General features: G+C 51.6%; 5 protein-coding genes across 5 annotated transcripts; 3 read left to right on the top strand and 2 right to left on the bottom strand.

The window, feature by feature from the left end:
- Positions 1–3,220: 3,220 nt before the first annotated feature.
- On the top strand, positions 3,221–5,689 carry CONPUDRAFT_64346 (xanthine uracil permease; the record flags this gene model as incomplete). The annotated part of the gene is made up of 12 exons (XM_007775135.1): positions 3,221–3,635; positions 3,687–3,802; positions 3,851–3,953; positions 4,011–4,100; positions 4,160–4,301; positions 4,357–4,557; positions 4,608–4,669; positions 4,721–4,827; positions 4,888–4,953; positions 5,007–5,121; positions 5,200–5,448; positions 5,508–5,689. The coding sequence occupies 12 exons, from the start codon at positions 3,221–3,223 to the stop codon at positions 5,687–5,689; spliced, it is 1,848 nt and encodes a 615-aa protein (XP_007773325.1).
- Positions 5,690–5,782: 93 nt separating this feature from the next.
- On the bottom strand, positions 5,783–9,939 carry CONPUDRAFT_139768 (vacuolar protein sorting-associated protein 41). The gene is made up of 14 exons (XM_007775462.1): positions 9,578–9,939; positions 9,378–9,519; positions 9,055–9,311; positions 8,049–8,973; positions 7,881–7,984; positions 7,728–7,820; positions 7,251–7,667; positions 7,072–7,182; positions 6,936–7,013; positions 6,754–6,873; positions 6,620–6,695; positions 6,319–6,555; positions 6,078–6,258; positions 5,783–6,012 (listed from the first exon to the last, which is right to left on the bottom strand). The coding sequence occupies exons 1-14, from the start codon at positions 9,758–9,760 to the stop codon at positions 5,937–5,939; spliced, it is 3,000 nt and encodes a 999-aa protein (XP_007773652.1). The 5' UTR covers positions 9,761–9,939; the 3' UTR covers positions 5,783–5,936.
- A 3,179-nt stretch (positions 9,940–13,118) lies between these two features.
- CONPUDRAFT_76772 (uncharacterized protein) lies at positions 13,119–15,290 on the bottom strand (the record flags this gene model as incomplete). Its single annotated transcript, XM_007775463.1, has 10 exons — positions 13,119–13,330; positions 13,494–13,785; positions 13,841–13,966; positions 14,015–14,042; positions 14,101–14,131; positions 14,183–14,509; positions 14,559–14,681; positions 14,702–14,817; positions 14,847–15,188; positions 15,244–15,290. 10 exons carry the CDS (start codon positions 15,288–15,290, stop codon positions 13,119–13,121), a joined length of 1,644 nt encoding a protein of 547 aa, XP_007773653.1.
- Positions 15,291–16,686: 1,396 nt separating this feature from the next.
- Positions 16,687–17,728, top strand: CONPUDRAFT_39102 (uncharacterized protein; the record flags this gene model as incomplete). The annotated part of the gene is made up of 2 exons (XM_007775108.1): positions 16,687–16,897; positions 17,355–17,728. Coding segments are annotated over 2 exons (585 nt in total), but the record flags the coding sequence as incomplete, so codon positions are not given.
- Positions 17,729–22,000: 4,272 nt separating this feature from the next.
- On the top strand, positions 22,001–22,708 carry CONPUDRAFT_17461 (HET-domain-containing protein; the record flags this gene model as incomplete). Its single annotated transcript, XM_007775101.1, has 1 exon — positions 22,001–22,708. A coding segment is annotated over one exon (708 nt), but the record flags the coding sequence as incomplete, so codon positions are not given.
- Positions 22,709–23,289: the final 581 nt, after the last annotated feature.

Raw genomic sequence — 23,289 nt, forward strand, 5'->3', positions numbered from 1 at the left:
ACTTCCAACTCTGACTGCTGGGATAAACCTAGTGGAAGCTGTACTGGTCTGGTATCACATACGAATCATTATTCTGCCTGCGTATCAGCAATATCATACAACTGCTTATTGTATCTACTTACCCCGTCCAGGCCAATCCGAAATATCGCAACTGTGGGTAGTGCATGGACCAATATTGACTTCCACACAAGATTATTGATATATTCGCGACACTTACGATGCCGTAGACAAATGTCATAGGAGATATTTTCTTGGCCTTCCGCATCCGCACAGGTCAGAGTTCATGACTGGTTGGCTTAGACTGGGCTGAAACTCCTACCCAGATAAATTGAACCTAAGAAGAGAAGCAATGATCTATCTGAGAAGCAACAACTAAAGCCACTAATCAATTAATCACCTCTGATCTCAGGTTCAAGACTGGGTGTTTCAGTTTGACTGTTCATGCCATACAGAGGTATGGATACGGACGGTAGTCATAAAATGCCATAGTAGCCCCAGCGGCTGTAACGTTATGGGTTACGCTGAGCTCGCCAATTATGACAGGAGGAAGTGAATCACTTGCCTGCTGCGTATTTTACCGCGTTTGGGTCATTCATGGGAATCGGCAAGGAATCGGTCAAAAGAAGAAATGATGGTTCTATTTCAGTTTGCTTCAGCGCCCTTAAATATGTCCCCGTTGGCGCTTCTGGGCAAGCAGACACCTTCAGTACGCTAAAGACATACTGCTTGAAGGAAAAGGTGCGACCGGTAATGAACAGACCCGGTGACAACAACGGTGTATCAAATTCAAACGAACGTTACCCTTGTGAACTTACGCCACGGTCTATTCCGAACGTGAAAATGAACATTCGAACGCGACCGCCACGGTCGGTGTGTGACAATGCCGATGAGTATTTGATAGCTTGTGTGTATGGGTATATGATTCCGCTAAGGACGGAGGAAAGCTCTGTGTTGTCGCCGTTCTCTCGGGAGGACCGTCTTGAGCTGTGGGAAACAGAACAGATTAAAGATGTGTACGACTTATATTGATCCGCACATGTGTGATGGAGATCACGTTCAACAATGGTCTCGACTGTCCACCAATGTACTATCACAATGGGAAGCTTTTGATGGTGCCGGTGAGACGTTAACTCAAAAACGTAATAAAGGCAGTGCAGATCCTGTATACAGCTGCACACGCTACGTGCCAAGCCTGTAGGCACGTTTTTACAAGTATCAGAGTTACCAAGCATATACACGTGAACTAAGCAGATTTGAAGCACGAGCACTTTAGGACCTATAAACACGAGGCTGCAAACAAGTACAAAATGAACTCTTGAGAATTAACAACTTTAGTTAAACTCAATATTCCTGTAGGCACTTATCGCACTATGTGGAGAAAATAATATGAGAGACACATCATCAATGCTCCCGCCGTGGTCGTGAAAGACATCTCCGTCCCTTTTACCAAGCGAGAGCATCATCCGGGGTCCTATCATGCTGAGGAATATAAACTTAATGAAATAAACCATAGCGTAAAAGTAGTCTGCCCCGGCCTTTCTTGCGTGAACTCGATATCCTATCACTGTTAAACGTCTAGTAGCGCACCATTTGGATACCCGGTATTTGAACTAGGGCCACCATCAGCAAGTCTACAAACGCTCTGCTACGTATGAGTCAGCCAATACTCAGTAGTAACACAACTCACAGAGCAAAATAGACAAGGTTATCTTGGATTATTACTGTCCGAAGTCGGTTTGCCATGGTTCGAAATTCCTTGGCATTCCAAACAAAGCGCTTGATTTCATTGTAAGTCGACCAAAGATTAAGGGAACATATGTTGTTTCCAACGATAGAAGGGCGATATTTGCTGATGGATATATCCACTGAGCATGAGAGGAGGTCTCGAGACCACATGACTGTGAGCCGAACGCATGAATATCTGCTGTTAAACACATATAGTTAGTGTTGCGTGAATCCCCTGGTGTAGAAATGCCGACAAATGCCAGGAAATATCAGATAGACAACAAGGGCTGCGCCGTTCAATAAGTGGGCAATCGCGAACCCAATCACTATCTCATCTAGACGAACTCAATCCAAACTGCATAGTGATCTTATCTTTACTTACGGTTCCATAAAGCAGCATTTTTTTCCAGGTCCTCTTCCGCCAGATTAACTCACATTTATATGACTAGTGAGCGTAGTGCATAGGATGCAACATAAGGTTTACCTCCAGGCCTAAATTTAATACTAGATGTCACAACGTTAGCATAGGTTTGCTCCGAAACAGAAAACATGCGCACGATATAGGTTGTCAGACAGAAGCCAGCAACTGCCGCAGCATCAGTTCCTATATATGTCAGATACAGAAACCGCCAACCTATGGCACATTTTTCAGCGTATTGCAATGTTAATACCATTGATCAGCGGCGAAGTGAAGTTCGGGAGCAGATAGACCCTGCGCCACTCCATAGCCCATTTCTTATACGCTTGTGCGCCCACTGCTCTCAGGCGCTATGAAAGGCGTCAATTGTGATCATCTACGGTCAAACAAGGCGTAGACGTCCATACATGGACAATGGACAAAGGCTTACTATCATGGCTAACGATATGAGGCTCGACTCCCGGGGATTAACGATGTTCCAAGCCTCGTGCTAGCTACGATACGAGGGTCTAATCAGTAACAAGAGGATCGTGACAGAACTTACTATCAATGATCCACTACTTGGACGTTTTGGACACAACAATGGACCGTAGAGCAGTTGAACGTTCGGAAGCTGTGGCAGCTGCGTTAATGCCAGTGTATATGGAACGAAGGCAGCGTTAAGTAGCGGAAGGCCTTCCGTTCTTACGAGAATGCACTCAGCAAGACCACGAAGCTGTGATAGGCGGAGGTCCGCGCCCCATGATGATCGATCAAAGCTCGATGGTAAACTTAATGAAAGCCGAAGACAAAGCCGACTGCAAACCGCGACAAATTGGCGCGATAACATGCATATGTGGTCGAAAGGGGATATGAGCCACGTGACTGTCTCTAATAGACGTGCGTGATTGGTTGATATGCTTAGGCCCAAGTTGCCCCTGTCCTTATCTCTCGCCAACCTAGTGGCGTATTTCTTTCTGTATCTTTGGAGTTATTATGGGCTCCCTAAAACCTCCTGACAACGATCTAGCGTCCATGCACTAGCTTGCTCTTGCGTACACTCGCTCACCGTCGGCGTCCTTGACCTAAGCCTTCACGATGTCTGCGTCTGGCCCCTCCAAGGAGTCCGACTCGCTCCGCACCTCCCAGCCAAGCCTTACTCCACCTCCGGACTCTTCTCGCTCACTAGTGGCCGAGCTAAAGGCAACGGCTCGACAGGCTCGGCAAAAAGTGAGCACACGGCATGGCTGGCTCGGGGACTACGATTACGCCTGGCTTTGTTCGCCCACCCTCCCCTTCTCGTTGCGCAGAGGAAGCAAACCACGACGACGTGCTCCACCGTTCTACGCGCTAGATTCCGAGCTTCCGCTCGTACTCGCCATGGCCTGCGGACTGCAGCACGCGCTTGCCATGCTCGCAGGACTGATCACTCCTCCCATCATTTTTGCTAGTTCGCTTAACCTGGACGCAGAAATGTCAGCATACATGATCTCGGCATCGCTTATTGGCTGTGGTATGTGGACAATTTGCGGTTAGCTGTGCCTTGCGAACTTCATCCTGCCAGGAATCCTGAGTCTGGTTCAGATTTCACGTACGAGGTTATGGCGGGGATACTACTTGGGAACAGGACTTTTGTCAGTTGTGGGGACGAGTTTTGCGACGCTGAGCACGGCAAATACGGTGAGTATCTGCGTGTAATCTTCTCATGCAAGATCCTCATTTATATAGATAATCAGCTCAATGTATGCGAACGGGACCTGTAAATCAACAACAGGCGCGGATGGGACTGTAACCCAGGAGCCGTGCCCGGATGCGTACGGAATGATACTTGGTGAGTAGGCTAATTAGCGGGTTGAGAACAGCTTACTTACCACTTCGGCGCATACAGGCACCTCTCTTATCTGCTCGTTTTTGGAAATAGGTCTCTCCTTTGCGCCTCCAAAGGTGCTGAAACGCGTATTTCCTCCTATGGTGACAGGTATGTCCTACCCCCTGCTCAAGCGCTTTGGATCATTGACTGGATTCTTACACACAAAGGTACCGTTATCGTTATGATAGGTGCATCTCTAGTAGGGTCGTCTGGTATCCCCGACTGGGGAGGAGGATCCAACTGCATGGGCCGTCCGTCCAGCGGACCTTACGAGCTGTGCCCTTCAACATCCTCTCCACATGCGCTTCCGTAAGTTCAGCTATTCTGCAGTTTCGATATAATCTAAGCTCAAATCAATCACTAGATGGGGATCACCACAGTACATCGGGCTCGGGTTCCTGTCGTTCATTAGCATCATAATCAACGAGCTCTTTGGCTCGCCGTTCCTAAAGAACGCGAGCATTATCGTTGGTCTTGCTGTTGGATGTATCGTCGCAGGTGCGACGGGGTATATTGACGGGAGCTCTATCACGTCGGCGCCAGCGATCACGTTCCTTTGGTATGTGTTTCCCTCAATGCGCGCGCTCCGACATATAACCGGATTTTTGCACACAGGGTGTATCGCTTCAAGATTAGCGTCTATCCACCCGCTATCTTGCCTATGCTAGCCGTATATGGTACGTTCAAAAGCTGTAACTGCTTAGGGAATCTGCTCATTCTGTAATAAGTATCAACCACCATGGAGGCGATCGGAGACATCACCGCCTCCGCTGAGGTATCACGCGTTGAAGTTGAAGGCGAGGACTTTGACTCGCGCATACAAGGAGGCGTCCTGGTACGTTTCTAACCAAAGTGCAAACTGTCGGCGAAAACTGATGCAGTGTGCCGGTTGCAGAGCGACGGATTCGGCGGATTCATGTCAGCGCTCTTCACCGTCGCGCCTCTGTCCATTTTCGCGCAGGTGCGTTCGCGCTTTTCAGTGGTTCGCTCAAACTGAGACCCTGATGTTTGTAGAACAACGGCGTCATCGCCTTGTCCAGATGCGCAAACAGATCTGCCGGCCGATGGTGCTGCGCATTCCTCATCCTCTTCGGCGTGATCGGAAAGATATCCGGCGTCTTCCTTGCAAGTACGTTTTCCACCGTCCTGGTACTTCTTCCACCGTACTGGCCGCGTGTACCGAGCAGCGCTGATAAACATAACGCAGTTCCGAACCCCGTCCTCGGCGGCGTGACCACGTTCCTCTTCGCCTCCGTCGTCGTATCGGGCCTGCGTGTGCTCTCGTACGTGCGCTTCACGCGGCGAGACCGGTTCGTGCTCGCTGCTGCGATGTCGTTCGGTGTCGGGGACCTGCTCGTTCCGAGCATATTCACGTATCTCTTCGATGGCGTTCAGCCGAACAACAAGGGGCTGCAGGGTTTGTTCGAGAGCATCACGATTGTGCTGAGTACGCCTTGTAAGTCTCGGTACACTCTGGAGGTTATTTGCCATGTAAGGCTGACGGGTAATTTGCAGTTCTCATCGCGGGTATCGTGGCCGTGGTTCTTAACTTGCTACTGCCACAAGAGGAGCCTGATGCCGATAACGAGACGGACGAGGAGGCCGAGGAAGTCGAGGTCTCCCAGGACTTGGAGATGCAGAAAGATGAAGCGGGGGAGAAGAAAGTCGAGCACGATGTGACAGTGCAGCACGCTTAAGCATCCCGCCACTCGTACCCCTGTATTGCAATACCAGTTGTAGTCAGATCTCCACTTATACACAACGGAACCTCTCATATGATCGGTGTACACGAGATATCCATTGAGAAAATGCAAGAACGAACGATGTGAGGGTATTCTGACATGTGGATGGTAAGGTAAGGAAAGTGATGACAACGTAAAGGAGAACACGGGGCAGACAAACATATGTCGAAGCTAAAGCATCTACCAGCCGAAGTGAACTGCACTACAGAACTTCGCCCTCACTCTGCCGGAGGCAGACAGGGCAGCCCTGGTGTATCCGCGCGCGTATGACTGACGTGCTGTGGGACAGGAACGCATCAGTATACCAGAGCTTAGGACGTGAAGTGGAACGAATGAGACTGACAAGGCGATGCGTCCGCTAAGGCTGGCACGAATGCCGACGCCATCATTTGCCCATGGAAGGTCATCCAAGCTAAGGTCGGGCACGCATGCAGCGTGGACAACGTGTCGGCACAAAAAGAGCAGGAGCAGGTCCTGCGGTGCGCGAAGGAGAGGCTTGCTGCAGATCATACATTCTGACTTATCTATTGTATGATACCGGTCAGCTATGAGCGGCAGAAATGACATAAAGGGTGTGCACGCACCGCCCAAGAAGAACCCGCTCATCTGGCTCCGCTGCCGCACCCTCGTCAGATAGGCGCCATCGCCCTCGAGGATCGTCTGGCACCCCTCGAGCAGCGATATCTGCAGATGGAAATCGTGCAGAATCTTGATGAGTGCGTCTTTGAGGCCTGGGATCTCGAGCCCGTTCTTGATCCTTCTCACGAGCCGCACGGGGTCGATCTCGACGCCGACGTTCTCGAGCAGGCCGCGGATGAAGGCTGTGGATGTGGACGATAACGTTAGCGTACGTCTGTGTTTAGATGAGCTGAGTGGTAGTCGTACCTGGGCGGGTCTCCGAGTACTTGAGGAGATCTTCCCAGAGATCGTCGTCTGCTTGCTCCTTTGCGAATTCGATCGCCTGTAAAACACGTCAGCTGGTCCAAAAACATAGACGATGAGGGAGGAACGAGACATACCCGCTCAACGTCGCCTAGCCGCTCGATGATAAGCGTCAGCGCCTGCTTGTTGTTGCCCATCCGACCAAGGAGGAAGACCATCTCGGGTACGAGGTCACGTTCCCCGCATGCTTTGTACGCCTATCAGCCGTAGGACGTCAGAAACAAGGTGTTAGGTGCCAGTGAGAAGTAAACCGACTCACAGCTTCGAGGTTGTAGTAGTTACTTTGCCGAAGGAAGTCGATGAGCCTCGATGGCGCGTAATCGGCGCACAGCTTGACCTACGTGGATCCATGAGCACGAGTAAGAACGCAATAATTACATATCGCCAAAGCTCACCTGCAAATCAGCAAAGCTTGATGTAAGGTGCGGGTCTTTCTTCGATAACGCATCCAAGTAAAGGAACAGAAAATGAGGCCGGCTCTCGATCTGCTGTACGACTCTCCTAATCTACGTCACGTTTATCAGTCCCCGTCCAACTGATCAACCTCCCGAGCAAACATAAAAGGCTTACTCACCGGAATGGAATACGTATGGTCCACCAACAACCGAATAGCCTCGCTCCCACCCTCGTCCACCTCCACACCCTCCCTCCTCCTTTTCTCAATGAGCTCCTGATCGAACTCCACGAGCAACAGCGCCTGGTCCTGTACATCCGTGAACAGATTATGCTCCCGGATGAGCTCGAACACGTTCGGTCTCCTCAGGCGGAGGTAGAAGGGCAGCGCTTTGCCGTACTGCCGGTTGGCAGTGTACAGCTCCGCGAGGCACTCCATGAGGAGAACGGCGTCGGGCGTCGTGCTTCTCGAGGAAGAGCTAATGGAGGTAGCAGAGGAGGTAGAGGGCGAGCGGTCGAGTGCGGATTGGATGGCGTTGATGACTGCTGGGATGTCGTAGATGGTTTTAGGCCATGACTTGATTGTTTCGAAGAGGGCCTTGGGAGATACGTCAGTCAATCGAATGCAAGCGTAGATGGGCAATATTGGGGGACTTACGTGTTTATCGTGCGTGAGGTAGTGGCCAATGACCATCTCGTACACCATGTGGCCTAGCTGGGGCGAGTCGACTGGGATATACGGGATGATAGCCTAGGTGAAAGGATCAATCGACGATTTAACGAGAATGTAAAGCTCGAGAGCAGAACGCACCTGAAGTTCCTGTTTCTGAGCAAATAGGAATATCCAGTCTTCCCACTGCTTCACATCGTGACCGCAGACCTTTGGACACAGCTTCGCCGCCTTGACGAAGTCACCTACACAACGAAACAACATCAATCCACCTTCAAAAGCAGATAGAAACCATAAAGATTGACGCACCTTCACCGACCAAATGCTTAATATACCTCTCCCCAATCGCATTCGCATCGATCCTCGCCTCGCCCTCGCCCAGCTCCTCATCACCGAGCTTCTCCACCTCCCCCAACGCCTCATCATACCGCTGATGCTCCACCAACCACGCAATATGGTCCCGCCGGTCTCTCGGCCGCACAACCACAATATCCTTCGGACTCACAACCACATAGCTCCTCCTCGCCTGCACCCGCAACGCGCCCGCGGCACCCGCAGCCGGCGGTACAACGCTAAGACCGGGATCGAGCGCGCCGACCTCGGCAAGGACGTAGTCGTTGCAGCTCCATGCCTGGAAATTCGCCACGCCGAGTGCGTCGGCCGTGAGCTCCTCTCCTGCGCGAGATATAATGCGCAGCTCGGGGCGCTCGGCGGCTTTACGTGCCTGTCTGGCGCGGTCCTGTGTCGCTTCGTCGCCGTACGTGTCCGGTGGGCTGTATGCGAGGACGAGGAAGGAGGTAAGCGGGAGGGATTTAGCACCGGTGCCTGAGCCTGATAGCGAGTTTGAGCTTGAGTCTTTGCCATTTTCTACAGTGCCATTTGTGGATAGCGAGCTTTCTTTCGAGTGAGAATGGGAGTGTGGCGGGGAAACGGAGGCGGGAGACAGAGTGTGTGGGACGATGCCGGCGATCATGCAGTCGAGCTGGAAGACGGCCGTCACTTCTACGACCAGGGGAGGCGAACTTGTGAGTCCCGCAGAACCGGCAACGCCGGTAGAGTTCCGTGTGCGCGTGCGAATACGCAGAACCTTGATGTGGTCCGCCCAGCCGAGGATGAGCGTTGAGTCGTCCTGCCAATACAACGTGCACTTGAACAGATCCGCTCGGGGACTATCAGGCGGCCGGTCGATGAACGCGATGCGCGACTGGGACGCGGTGTCGTACAGCTTGACACCCTACACACGACAACCTCTACATCAGCTCTACCGACGCAAACCGTGCACAACCACGCGCGTTCATGAAGAGAAGGAACGCACAAGATCATTTGCCCACACGATAAGCCTGTCCCTCCACCGCACCTGATATATCGGCCCCTCGCCCGAATGCAGCGTCGTCTCGCTATGCCCGAACCAGCTCTTCTCGCGGAGAATGAGCGTCCCCGCCATCCCACCACAGACGAACGCGCGCGACTTCTTGCGCGCGAAGCCAGGCTCGAGCGCGACAGTCCGCATCGGCCGCTTCATGTCGAACACGTAGTTCTCGGGCGTGGAGAGGGAGTGGATGGCGATTTGACCTGTGTTTCACCCGGTGGTCTGTGAGCAATGGTAGAATGGAGGTCAAGGGTAGGAACAAGGCGTACCGTCGATGGACGCGGTAGTGAAGAAGTCTCCGGTGGCGTCGAGGGACATGTCCAAGATGGAAGCGGTGTGTGGTTTGTACGATTTGACGCGTTCACCATTGAGCTTGAGGATGTGCACGTAGCCGGCGTGCGTGCCGAGTGCCTGCAGAACAGCAACGCGCGTGGTGAGTATGTATGCCGTCTGTGGATGAGAAACCTACTATTCGATCTGACGAGACGGCGACGGCAGAGGCAGAGTCCTTCCTGAGGAGTGTGTCGACGGGTGCGCTCAACCGTTCATACTTGAGCGCAGGCTCTTCATCCTCCTCGTCCTCCTCTTCATCGTCATCGTCATCGTCTTCCTCTGCCTCTTCTTCCTCTTCGTCGCCATCCTCCTCCGTCATGTCCGTCACGTCTTGATCTTCACTTTCCTCGACCTCGACCTCGTCTCCTTCGTCCTGACCTCCATCCTCTCGTGACTCGTGCGCGTCGCCGTTGCCCACAACCTCGGTTCCAGCGACGACGATTGCATTTCCATTGACGTCCTGAGTGGTGAGCTTCTCATCGCTGGAGGTAATTGCTCCGTTCGTTGGTGAATGTGCTGAGGCCATCCTGCCCGAGGAGTATGTTGCAGGGCTGCCAGTGCCAGTGCGCGCTCGATTCGCGGTGCTGGGCGTGCGTGGGGGACGCACCGTGGGAAAATAGAGCATGACTTCATCCACGCGAGCAGCAAAACTCGGCCCGGAACTTTCGGGCGCTTTCGAGTTGCCTCTGAGGTTCAGCGCAAGTAGCAACACCCGTCTGCCGTTCTCGCAATATCCACGACTTTAGTGACGCTGAAGAGGCACGCTCATAAATTGCTGAAAGGTAAAAAATTAAACTAACGCTACATCGACATAAGATACAACGTGTGGAATACTGAAGTCAAGCTTGTCCGAGCCCATGACGCCCACAGCGCCTACAATCCACTATCACGACTGACGCCACCACCAAACTCCGTCAGCTCAAATACCACTTCCGATCCTTATCCTCCTCCTGCTCCCCATCGCTCCATCTCTCACCTTCCTCCCCTCCCTTCTTACCAGGCCACAACCGAAACCCAGCTAAAACCATAGCCAAAACAGCCGCACCCGCGAGCGCAAGCACCACCACCGCCTCCGTGCCACCCAGCACCTGCACCGCGAATGTAAGCAGCGCCGCGACGGCGCAGACGACCGACCACAGCAGCGACACGGTCGGCACGGCCAGGAACGACGCCGCGATGACGAGGTTAGTGTGGCGCGACTCGAAGAACACGTCGCGCGAGAGGTGGTGGAGCTACATTATCAGCTTGGGAGTCAGCGGCGGGTGAGGCTGAGGGGACGGGAAGGACGTACGATTTCGGGATAATGAGCGTTGATGCGGACTCGATATTGCCAGGTGTGGTGTATCCCGGTTCCGAGGCTGGCCAATGCGAATAGGAGTGATGCGGTGGTTAGGATTGTCGGTATCCGGCCGATGCCCTATGGACACCCTAGTCAGGATATCACGCGCTAACGCTCTGGAGTGGACAGGCTTACGCTGACCGAAAGGAAAGCTACGTCCGCACTATAGAAACGTTGAGCGCCAATTACATCAAGTTCAGAAACGAGTTTACTAACGCTAGGAAAATGGCAGTCTTCGCGAGTCCATATCAGTGCGCGTTCATAAGCGAATGAACTCAGCCAATCCGACTCACCAACAAATTATTACCTAGAAATGACCAGCATCAGACCCAAACCAACTTTCATCTCCGCAAAACGCACGTACCGCTCCACTCATCAAGCAGCCCCCCAACCAACGCCCGAAAATCCCTCTGACACGACTGCTCGTCCATCAAGCTCGCTTCAAGCAGCCCGTTCAGGTACGTCTTATGCAGCCCCGCAAACGCAACCGCCGCGACTACCCGCACCGCCGTATCCAGAACGTCAGCCGACGGCAGATGCCTCGCCTTCTCGCTCCTCGAGGTGACAGCGAGCGTGGTGCCGTATCCGGTCTTCTCGCGGATCCTGCAGATATCCCGCATTTTCTGGGCCATGTGGCGGATGAGCGGAGGGGCGTAGTTGTGTCCCTGTGGGGTGGCGTACATCTCTGAGATAGGTCTTAGTGGGGTGCGTTGATAGCTAGGAAGAGATGAGATTCGTACCTCTCAGGTCATGGTATACATCCCACGTCCTCTCCCAATCCTCCTCGGAGTACGGCAACAGCGCATCGTCTCCACTAATAGCTTGCTCTGTATCACTCGCTATGAGAATCTGCCGTACGTCAACGGTGTATTGAAGAGACGCACCAAAGGCACCGTGGGCTATCGCACAAAAATACTGGCGTTCGAGGTTCGGCGGAACGCTGGTATAGTGCATATTATATCCCGCCAACGCAGCCCAGAACTCCGACTGCGGCCGCTGATCCCCTCCATCTATGTTCCAAACGGAAGTCAGTCACGCATCCGAGCTGAAACCCCCACGGGCAGCACTCACCAGCCCACATTTCCGCCCGACCCAAGTATAGAAACACCCAGTGGTAAGTTGACCCGTATCGGCCCTCTCCGTGATAAGCCAGGATCTGGTCTGGGTCTTGGCCAGGCGACCGGGGCTTTGTGTCGTCCGCCATCTTCAGTGCTACCGATAGCTCATCCCGCGTGATTTGGGGCACTTGTTCGGCTTTCCAAATAAATCCCCCTGGCTCGAGATCTTCGTCCCATTCTAATAGCAGATCATGCGGCCAGCGTCCCGTCTCCACGCAAGTCGATGCCCTATCCCAAAAACCTGGTATTGCCATTTCTTCCTTCGAGAAGGTATCTGTGAACGCCACGCCTCCTTTGAGAAAGTACTTGTGGCCGTCGACGGGGGTGTACTCGGCCCAGCCCGTGTGGCCCGGAACACTGAAGAGGGTAACAGTGATTTAGCATTGGTCCAGGAAAGGACAGCAGCTCAATCAGTGCTCACTCAAAAGGCTTCCTACCAGCTTGGTTTGGCTCCCCCAAAGCATGCGGAGCTGGCAAAGAATGCGGTAGGGAGAGAAGAGCTTGCTGAGGGTTTTCTGAGCAGCGACAAACTCTGGGGCTGGGTACGTGAGGCGATTGAGAAGTGCCGTCGCGGGTGGGTGATTCTGCATTCGCCGTCGACGAGTTTTCCGCTGGCGGAGAGCTGCTTGCAGCGCCTTGAGCACCCTGTTGCGCGAGCCTTCGCTTTTTGCGGCGGCGGCGACTTAGCAAGCTCGAGCCATCGTACTGAGTGGTTCCCTCCGGCATCCCTACGCCTGGCAGTGAGGCTTCAGACACGAAGAACGAAAAGTAGAGAAGAGGAAGATACTTACAGCTATAGAATCAACGTTTAATACACCCTCTCCAGCGCTCTCTATTTTTATTATTGTCCTCGACTCATCCCGGCCTCTTCTACCCAGCGTCCTCTAGGACCGACGCCACCGCATTGAGCTGCAGTAGCTAGGAGACAGTCGAAGCGGAACAAAGACGCGAACATAGTGAGATGCAGAGCAAGGTGAGGCAATTGAGTCGAGAACAACAAAGCAGCAAGCAAGACTGATGAAAGCGCTCGCGTCCTGGAAACCGGGCTCAGCCTCACGCAAGCGGAACGAGACGGCGCCACAGATAGGGATGACAACCGTGAGAGGTGGAGCTCGCGGAGAAGGAAATGCTGGGGAGCAACTCCTTTTTGGGGGAAGGGTTTTGTACTCCGCATGATGCATCTCCGCTCGCCGCGCTGTCGTTCCCTTGTTCGACGTCGCTTAGGCAGCGGAAGCAAATGGACACATCTGATTGGCTGCGGATGCGAGAACGGATTGAATGAAGTCAGGGTCGACGGGGATGAATCGATGATGCAAGTTGACAATCTCGGGCACCCACAGCCACCCACTCGTCCGGTTCCTCACTCTGCCCTCGCCAAATCGCAAGCCACGGGCCGCTGTCTTGAGAAGAACATCCAATTTTTTGGGAGTGACTGAACATGCCATACGATGTTATTCACCCAAAGTCATAGAATACAGGAACCGTCAAACCCTACTTCGACTTATTCGTGACGCAACCCAACAACACCCCTCTGAGACCGCCAGCTACTGAGCGAAGCTTTCTCGTCAGCCCCTTCGCTCGAAGCGTCTTCTCACTACGATGACTAGCACCGCTCGACGCTGTCTTCTTCCGGAACCACCACTCAGCCTCCGAATCCCAGAACCTCCCGACCGTAACCCCAACCATAACGACAGCACCTCCTAATATAGCGGCCATGACGACCTGAGCAGGCATCCCAGATGTCTGAAATGCGAACGCCGAGATGGCAATCAGAAAGAACACAACAGACCACATGAGCGTGGCGAGCGGGAGGCAGAGTATGCAAGCCATAATACGAAGGTCGAGCTGGGGGCCAAGCTTCTCCCTAAGGTGCATAACGTATCTGTGCTGAAAGGACGATGAGGAAAGATCGGAGTGAAGTAGTGCATAGGCGAGAGCTTACTGCGTCTTCGACCTCGGCGTCGGTGTTTCTCCGATGTTGCCATGTATGATAAGTACCGCATATGACGCTTGTCAATGCGAGAATGGTCGACGCAAGCATAGCGGCGACTTGGAAACCGTTCACATTCTGCGGTAGGAGTTAGAAGGTGGTAAAAAGGCATAGGAGGCGACCCACAGGCACTGCTAAGAATCCCACGTCTACACTGGATGACAAGTGGATATCAGTACACCGCCAACCTAGCTCGCACTCGAGTGACTCACAGAACAACAACGGTGGATAATAGGTTAGAGTCTGAGGAGGCATATGAATTGATGCGAGTGCGGAGATGGCACACAAGCGTACCTGCCCACTCAACAAGAAGGCCCTCCAATAACCTCCTAAACTCCGGCACGTAAACATGCCCCTCCGGTCGGGCCATCTCGAGTCGCTCGTAATACGTCGCATGTGTGCTGAACAGGAGTACCATCGCTATCACCTCGACAACTTTGGCTCTTGTCGAGAGCGGTTCCCCTACTGGCGAATCGGTAGGCTTCTCTTGGTAATCACTCATTTTATGAGCTCCCCAACGGAACCGAGTACGTTGACCCCAGACTTCGTTCATCGCCTTCGCCATGTTAAAGAGAATCGCCGGTGCGAGGTTGGCCCGGGATCCGAGCTCTCGTTGACGCACTGTAAAAAGGATCAGAGACAGAACAGCTAAGAGTTCGGTAGAGCGCACCTTTCAATAGCTTGTGAAGTTTTAGTATCTGCTCGCATTGACGATAGGTCCAGTGAAACTCTGCTTCGTCATCCTTCAGAAGTTGCTCTGTATCCAACATCAGGCTCTCGAGTATAGAGTCATCTATGAAAACACCATCTCACCTGTTGCCCCATGTGACATCGTTATCATAAAGTGATCCTCCATATGTGCCGGAACCGACGTCTGGTGCGCAGCATAGACCCATATATTGTCCCACAGGATCTCAGGCGGCATCTCCCTATCTAACGAGGAGTCAATGAAACACACGAGCTCAGAGAAACTCGCAAAGCCTCACACTGATCATTCTCCTCCAAGTCCCAACAGCTCCCCACCTCCATCGAAAACGTTTTGAACCTCACACTGTCCTGGTCCTGCAACAGCGCCGGGTCGTCGTACGATGCCGTAATCATTTCATGCACGTCGTCGTCCGCGAAATGGAACATCCCCTCGACGGTCTCGAAGTGCCACACGAGCTGCTCGTTGAGGATCTCGCGGACGCACGGGAGCGACATGTCGGCGTGGGTGAGCCCGGACCACGCGCGGTTGTGGTAGTAGACGGTGCCGTCGATATTCGTGTACTTGTCCCATTCGAGGTTGTATAAGGAGCGGCTACGGGCGAGTCGTGAGGTACGATACGGGCGAGAAACGGGGGTGGTGGACGTACAATTCTGCAGCAGTGTCGCAGTCGAACGTCCGTAGTGGGTCAGGCATTCTTCACCGGTCAAGTTGCGCTGGCGGAAAGAGTGGTGGTAATAGTGGTACGAAGGCCATCTTGCGAGACTGGTTATCTGAAGGCCCTGGTACTCCAATGATGGGAGGCGTTACGACTCGAGAACAAGAACAATAATGCGTGGGTGAGAACGGAATAGTACTGAACAGTCGGTTGCCTGTGGCGGTTTGGTTGTATGAGGCTGTGGATGCACTCGCGTGTGACTCAACAGTTCGGGAATTCCTGACGTAAACGCGGGACAGCTACTCTCAACGGGCTCTGCGGCGAACCACGGTGGCGGTTGTCGAGGCGGACAAACTTCTGTCCTCGAACTGCTACAAAACTTGGCAGTGGTCTTAATGCTGAGAGGCACGTCACTGAGGACCATTCTCTGACGGTGTTACATAGCGGGAATGGCACGGCTCATTACCCTCCTTGTGTTAGGGACACTTGTGGATTTCGCGTATGAAGGCGAAAGGCTGGGCTACTTATCACGGAAAATCGAATGTAACAGGGAGACAGCACTCGTAAAAATGTCAAAAGGATATGTTTAGTAGCCACGCAGGCGTTCGATGTCAAGAGAGGAGATTACTGGCAGGAATCGACAGGATAGCGCTTCCGTTATAAGGAATGCGCTTTTTCAACTTTAAAGGAAGCCGATATGTTCACTGCCTGAACATACATCACCCTCACGAATGTATAGGACATTTCGCCTACGAATAAAAACATGCGGGAGGGCGCCACAGTTGACCGACAAAAGCGGAGCTCGCGGAGTGACGACCGGACCTTCTATTTTTATGGCCAGTTTTGGTACTCCGCTCGGCACATCCCAGCTCCCGAGAAACTGACATTCTTCCGAATTGGCAGCGAAGGCAGCGAAGCTGGTAACAAAGGCTAACTTATGTCGGGCTTTTGCGAAGATTCTCGGTTCCCGCTTTGCTTGTTAACAAGAAGTTGTTTGACGGTAAACCGTACAGGGCGATTAGTTAAGCAACGTCTGGGAGCGTTGTGGGTCCGTATGGGTGACAGCCTGAGAATCCCGTGGGCCGAGATCGGTTCGGTCCAGATATTTGATGGTTGCGGCTTGTCATCGAAAAACAAGGCTGCGCGCGTTTTCTGAGTCCCTTGTACTTGTTCCGAGTTATCCTTCGACGATCCTCCTTTCCAACAAAGTTCAATCAACGCGTTCATCGTTCACCTGGAGGAATTCCGAGATATAATGAGGCGTTGTGCACCCTTGGTTACCATTCATCTCGGCGGAGCGAAGTGCCCTAGCTCGAGAGCCCCCGCTCAGCAATATAAGTCTTGTGTGATCGCTAATGCAGCTACGTATCATACCCCTGCTCTTCGTCTACGACCTCTTACTTCATGGCCATTAGTATCTCATCAGACAGCTCACGCACACTATGGGACATCGTGTCTCCGTGCTTGCTCACGATATTCGCATGCATATACACGTCGGTGCATCCAAACATCCCGAGTCCGTACGACGGTCCCTTGCGACGGTTGTTCCGGTCCGCAAAGATCATGTCTGTAGCCGTCATCGCGCCCGAGCTCTTGGTCGCTTGGGCCACTAGGCAGTTCATCAGCTCACGAAACCTAACGCGCCGTATGCAAATACTGGACATATGGTTGGTGTTTATGGAAGAGATCAAAAACACCCCACCAGAGAGTAAGCAAACTTCAAATCCGTAGTGATCGCCAAGCTTAATGGTTTATTTAACATAGGAATCAAAAAGCGTTTGCAGAGATATACTAAGTGGAAGATAGATGCCAGCAACCCGTACAAAATGTTTGAGGACGTGTTCAAGAGCGACATGTCGAGGATGAGGCAGGTGGCTGATCGAAAGAAAGAGAAGTTAAGTCGTAGAAGAGAGCTGGTCTTTGATCTGGAATATGGTGAGCCACTATTTGAGCTGGCATGAGCTTATCCCTGACAAGGTTCCAAGCCCCAGAAAAAAGCGAGAATAAGGCTTGGGTCAAGAGAACGTGGTCAAGGCTTTGGGTCGCTGACCGAGGTAGTACATTTTTCACCAGGTATATTACTTGCTAATCGTCACTCATAGACGAGACTTGGGGTATGACACATAGCTTCTTCGCGTACATGGGGGGCTTTATGGTCTATCACGACGGAAAACCATGGCGCACCATAACACCAGCACGGCTTATCCTGGCCATACAAGAAGGACATATAGCTCCTATCCGGCTCACAGAAGCCGAGATCGAAGATGCTAGCAAAGGCGATGTCCTGTCTAAAGGACTCGTCGTACTCCAAGTCTCTTGGTTCGGCGTACAACTCATCGCGCGATACGTCTATCATCTGACCGTGACACCCCTCGAGATCTCGACCGTAGCTTTCGCTCTTCTGGTCTTCTTCACTTACGGTCTTTGGTGGAAGAAGCCTCTCAACGTCGGCTGCCCTCGGCGCCTTGAATGGAAAGGCGAGGGTGTACCACCATTTGATTTACACATAGACCCGTGCGTAGAATGATTTCTTCTTCTTCTAAGCAGTGGTAACTCACGATAAATCTGGGTCCTTCTACCAGCCTTCACAACGAAGAAATGCCAACCGATTCTGTGCTTGACCGCGTGGTTGGCTTCGTAGCATCCATACTTCAAGTGGGACCACGGGCAACTCATAGTATGCGAGCACGAACATTCGGAGGCGACGATATCGGGGGAATAAGAAGGGAAGTGGCATTCGACGGGATCCGGGAGGCTTCGCGTCAGTATTGCATCGTTACTGGACTCAGCACCGGAGCAGCTACATTGTTTGGACTGATCCATCTCTCCGTCTTGCGTTTTCATTTTCCTACACCGGTAGAGAAGATGCTATGGGACATCTCCGCTATAGTGATAGTCGCTTGTCCCGTTCTTTTCTTCGTTGGCACTATGCTATGCCTGTATAGTTTGCGGCTCCGAAGCGAGTGGGAGGGACCACCCCGACCCTTCATAATAGCGTGCAACTGCACTCTTCTTGCTATTTATGTCATCGCGCGTATTGTCCTTCTCGTTACAATGCTAACTTCGCTACGCAATCTCCCTTCTGGCTCCTTTACAGCGATTTCTTGGTCTATATATATACCTCATTTATGATAGCGACGATATTATGAATGTTACTCTAATATGCCGGGCCGTATTTTACTGCTACGACAATTGATACTTATAGTATTATAACTTGAGGTGTGGCTACACCACAAATTTTGACCTTACATACTGATAGAATTATATACCCCCCTCAACATAGCAATTGTACCACGTTATCTAATCTAATCGTATCTTCAAACTTATGACACGAACGGTGTGGTTGTGTTTGGTTGCGGCTCCTGTCGGCCCGCACGTTGCCCGCTTTTGAATGTCTCCCCTGTTTTCAGAATGTAGGTCGGTAGTGGTTCTATACTTCAACGCGAGTCCCGTTGTGGCGCAGCTGCTGCGGACGCGTTGAACCTTTTATTTTGAATGAGGTTCGCCCCTTTAGCATCCCTTCACAGAATATGACAAGAGTTTCTATACAATCTTTGCTCGATACTCCTGTACGCAACCTTCGATTTTTTGCCCATGTTCACCCTATTTTAGTTTATAAATGCTCGACTGAATTGTGCTAAAGTCCCTTTTCCGCACTTATCCGCTATTCTATGGGTTAAGACCCAGTGTACATTCAGTTGGGCATCGATGTCCCTCAGACACCACTCCTTACTAGCTACTATTTTTAACGGTTTAAACCCCTTACACCCGTCTTTAGGTATAAAACAGGGCCACCCGTCACCTCAACCTGTCAGCTTTCCGTCGTTTCCCTGATCTGATTTTTCCACTACTACCTTTTTGCCCATATTTTGCTTTCTCCGAGGTCCGCGTAGTCCGTCCCCGCCGTCGTTCCTTTCGGGAGACTCTTGCACACTCCTGCTAGCGTCCGAGCCCTTCAAATACCCCGGAGATGCCGTCGCGCCCATCTCAATAGCTCGCGTCCCACGCATGCACGTCCATCCCATCTCCCACCGAGGTTGCTGTGCGACCATGATGACACCCCCGGAAAAGCTGGTATATCCTCCGTCTATGAAGGTGATGCCAAGGTTGCATTGCTTGAGAAGATATGTCGCGCACTCGAAATTATCTTTGTCATGGACCTCGAAAAACTGAGCCAGGCTGGTGCTGCGACGCAGTTGAGGCTGCCTAGGCGTGGGTTCTGGCCCACCCAGTGTATACAACTTCGTCGTGCTCTCACATGCGACCATTGTCACCATCTCACGTTCTGCTCGGGCATCAATTTCGCGCGTAAAGACGGCTCTTGGGTCCCTCCTGCTTGCGCGTATTTACCCACGTTGAAAATGTGCGTATGTGATGTACCGACATTTTATGTTATTAATTGTTGTTTGCTTATCTGCTGCACGGGAATTCATCCGTTAGGGCATTACGAGCAAGATGGAGAGTGTTGGATTTATCCGCAGCAGCGTCTTCAATAGAGTGTTTGCGGCGACAAAAAGCACCCTTTCAGTTCTGAGTCAAGATGTGGAAGGGTAAAGCTGCGCATTGAGAAGATTATACTACTAGATTCAGCAATGAAAGTAAGAGCATGCAAGTGCCTTTAATTAACGGGCGAGTTAAATATTTCAACACGGGTCTCTTTAACCCTATAATATTTATCGCAGTGTTACCTGCCTTCTCTCATCTTCTGATATTATACTTGCTTTGTGTTATGTATGCGTGAAAAGTTTTCTTTGCAGGCTCCTGCCGCTGCCAACACTTTGCCGCCCAATGTCTTGAGCTTGAATTTTCGACCGAATCGCTGGCGTCTTCCCACGTTTATGGTGTCTTTGTCACCCATCGGGCACAGTCGTATACCACTGGTGCCATCGTGTGCACGGAAGAGTTTGGAGAGCGCTTCCGCTTCATCTCTGGAATGTGCGCCGCAAACGCTACACTTGGAACCCGGCACTTCGCTGGACGAAACGTCTCACTTGGGAATCACGCTCAGATGGGGGGAAGCCGCCAATAGCGCTTCTAGTCGATTCTCGACTACTTATATACTAAACATAATTGTATACGCTTCTAGGAGCCTTCTCCCTAATAATTAATACGGTGCCCGCAGCATAGGGCTTGGTTTGCTATCGAAGCTCCGGCAGGAGCCTTCATATATTTCTCGGAGCTTACATGCAGCCACTGCTGCCGGATCTCAAACCCAACAGTCTCCCTCAACGATGCTACTATTAGCCAACATCCCATTGCCGTTGACGTTGCCATGCACCGGACTCTTTGTGCCGCTAGGTATGTGATTTATTGCAACTTTCTGACTGTACTTACTCGACCATGTGTAGGCGAGTCAACTTATTGTAGCGATGAATGTAGCAGTAACCGGTCACGGTACCATGTCGTCCATGTATATGTATAAACTCATGTCGAACTTGAGCCGGCTATTACGAGAGCGCTTCAAGTTCTCGCGGCCAGGTATGACTACGCTATCTTTCGTGCAATCTCATTTAACTTTCTCTCTCAGATCATTAAACTTGATGTAATTTGTCGTTGTAAAATGTACAGTATTATTGTCCATGTGTTATATCGTGAAATAGCCTTCAACTCTCGTCCTCCTTTGTGGGGAGTAAAGATGGGATGCGAAAGCGTAAGGACGTGTGTATGTGCTGTAACGATATGTTTATGCCTCTTCATTATTGTTTGCCTGCCTGCCTGAGAGGTTATCGACCGGTCACCTGCTAGGACATTCTGAGCAAGATGAAGCGTGATGGATTTATTGACAAAAGCGTCTTCAATGGAGCGTTTGCAGTGACATAATGCACCCCTTCAGTCCTCAGCCAAGATGTGAAAAGTCCTACACAAACTAGTGTGTGCCCGAAGATGAGTGTAAAGTGGTGTATTGCGACGGTTATACTAGAATCAGCATTGGAGATAGGAATGCAAGGGCCTTTAAGCAATGGGTGAGTTATAATGCTACGTCCCTTTTACCCCGTATCGTTCAACATAGGGAGTATCTAACCCTCTCTCTTCCTCCGGTATTATATTCAGTTCTTTTGTGATATTCCGTGCAAAACGAATCCCTACCTTCGTCGTGTGACCTAAGATTATATGCCATTGGAGCTGGAGCGTTTACGCGACGGTGTGTCTTAGTTGTCGAAAAATCTTGGCCTCAGACCTGTGTTATCAAACTGTAAATATGACATGTACTCTACGAACGCCGTGTGGCCTAAGACTGTAAACCGTGTGAGCCGGAGCGTTTACGCGAGGGCGTGGCTTGTAAGTACTAACTTAGGTGTTTGCGACTACAGACCTCCGTGTGAGCACTTCGCTATGGGGCCCGAGCCGGCCCTAAACCATTCTTCGTGCCGCCCTTGTCGCCTCCGTCCAAGCTTCGTCGTGGCTACGGTATAGAGTCTTCGCACGCAGGTACTTGCCTTCTCCTGTTTACTCATAGGTGAATAAGGATTCCTCTTTCACAGAACTAATCCTCACATCCGCCCTTTCCACCATAGGGACCAGCAGCTTCGCATCCATGTCTTCAATCGATATTAATAGGGAGTTTCACAGATACGTCAACAACGACATCCCGATACGCTTCGTTCATTGTGACGCCACGGGATATCTGAAGCTCGTCGGAAGGAAAGCGGTCAAAGACTACTTCCAGCCGTCCATCGATTCTCTCGCCAACACTCTCAGCTCGAGATCCACCGTTGTTATCCAAACCGCAGTCAAGAATGTAGTCCAATATGCTGTGTTATCTCATCGATGGTCGGACGACGAGCTATCCTTGCAAGATATGGAGCAGTCTCACAGACGCACCGAATCTCATGGCTGGTGGAAGTTATCCATGTTTTGTAAACAGGCTGCCGAACAAGGCATCCGTTTTGCTTGGATTGATACGTGTTGCATCGATAAGACTAGTAGCGCCGAGTTGGACGAGTCCATACGCTCCATGTTCCGATGGTATCAGAACTCCACCACTTGCATCATTCATCTAGCCCAGACGACTTCTCTCGAACACGTGGGTGGTGACGAATGGTTCCGCCGAGGCTGGACATTACAAGAACTACTAGCGCCGAACGTAATCCAGCTCCAAGGCGCGGCATGGCAGACGCTTGCCCCTGCTATCGACAAATTGGCATACCCATACGAAGCCGCGACAGGGCCTCTCTCTCATTACCCCTACTCCCTCTATTACATCTGCGAAGCCGTTGGAATGAGCGTAGAAAGCTTTCTCGGTTTCTCTCCATCTCCCACATGTGTAGACCAGCGAATGGTGTGGGCGGCGAATCGAGACGTCACACGGGGCGAAGACACGGCATACTCACTGATGGGCATCTTCGACGTTTCAATATCCACTGCATACGGGGAAGGAGCCGAAAGAGCATTCTGCCGCCTGGTTGAAGCGATCATGATGGCAGGAGATCTGTCGGTGCTCAACTGGAGCGGACCCCCTGCTCACCATCACTCGACCCGATGTCTACCCCAGTCTCCAAAAAGCTACACGGGCCAAGCACCTCGGCCATGTCCGGTGTCGTCAACGTGCAAGTTAGATAGTGTTTTAAGGTCAGGTCAGGTCCGGTTATTTATTATTGTTTCACTATAACCAATAACTGTAACCGGTCATATCATCCTGAGAAATTGGTGACTGATGACTGGACCTACTTTGACCGGTTAAAACCAGTTATTACAGCAGTCAAAAACCGGTCATGACTGGTTATGCACTGACCGGTTATCGACTGGCTATTGACTGGTCAAAACCGGTTTTACCCTCTGTAATGATATCTAAGACCATAAAATTGGAATCTATGTGCTGCTGGCTGGTGTCTACATTGAAGAGCAACCATTACATAGTAGTAGTCGATTTAATATAACACATCCTCGCTCCTCATTTCCTCATCCAAGCGGCATAAATCTTCGAACTCATCTAGGGAGTATACTACCTGCTCCTCCTGACCAAGGTTCCATAAAGCGAAGTCAATGACCTCTGGCTTCCAGGCATGCTTCAACATCTGGAGCTGCTCAAATCTTACT

Source organism: Coniophora puteana (genome assembly GCF_000271625.1).
Source record: "Coniophora puteana RWD-64-598 SS2 unplaced genomic scaffold CONPUscaffold_14, whole genome shotgun sequence".
NCBI classification, from domain to species: Eukaryota; Fungi; Basidiomycota; class Agaricomycetes; order Boletales; family Coniophoraceae; genus Coniophora; species Coniophora puteana.

Bases quoted from the DNA above. Each gene is read 5' to 3' on its own strand.
- CONPUDRAFT_139768 (XM_007775462.1), bottom strand. From the start codon at position 9,760: ATGACGGAGGAGGATGGCGACGAAGAGGAAGAAGAGGCAGAGGAAGAC. The intron at 6,259-6,318 runs GTGCGTGCACAC...ATCATACAATAG, and splicing joins GAGCGGGTTCTTCTTGGGCG to ATAAGTCAGAATGTATGATC. The intron at 6,013-6,077 runs GTCAGTCTCATT...CCTGTCCCACAG, and splicing joins CTTAGCGGACGCATCGCCTT to CACGTCAGTCATACGCGCGC.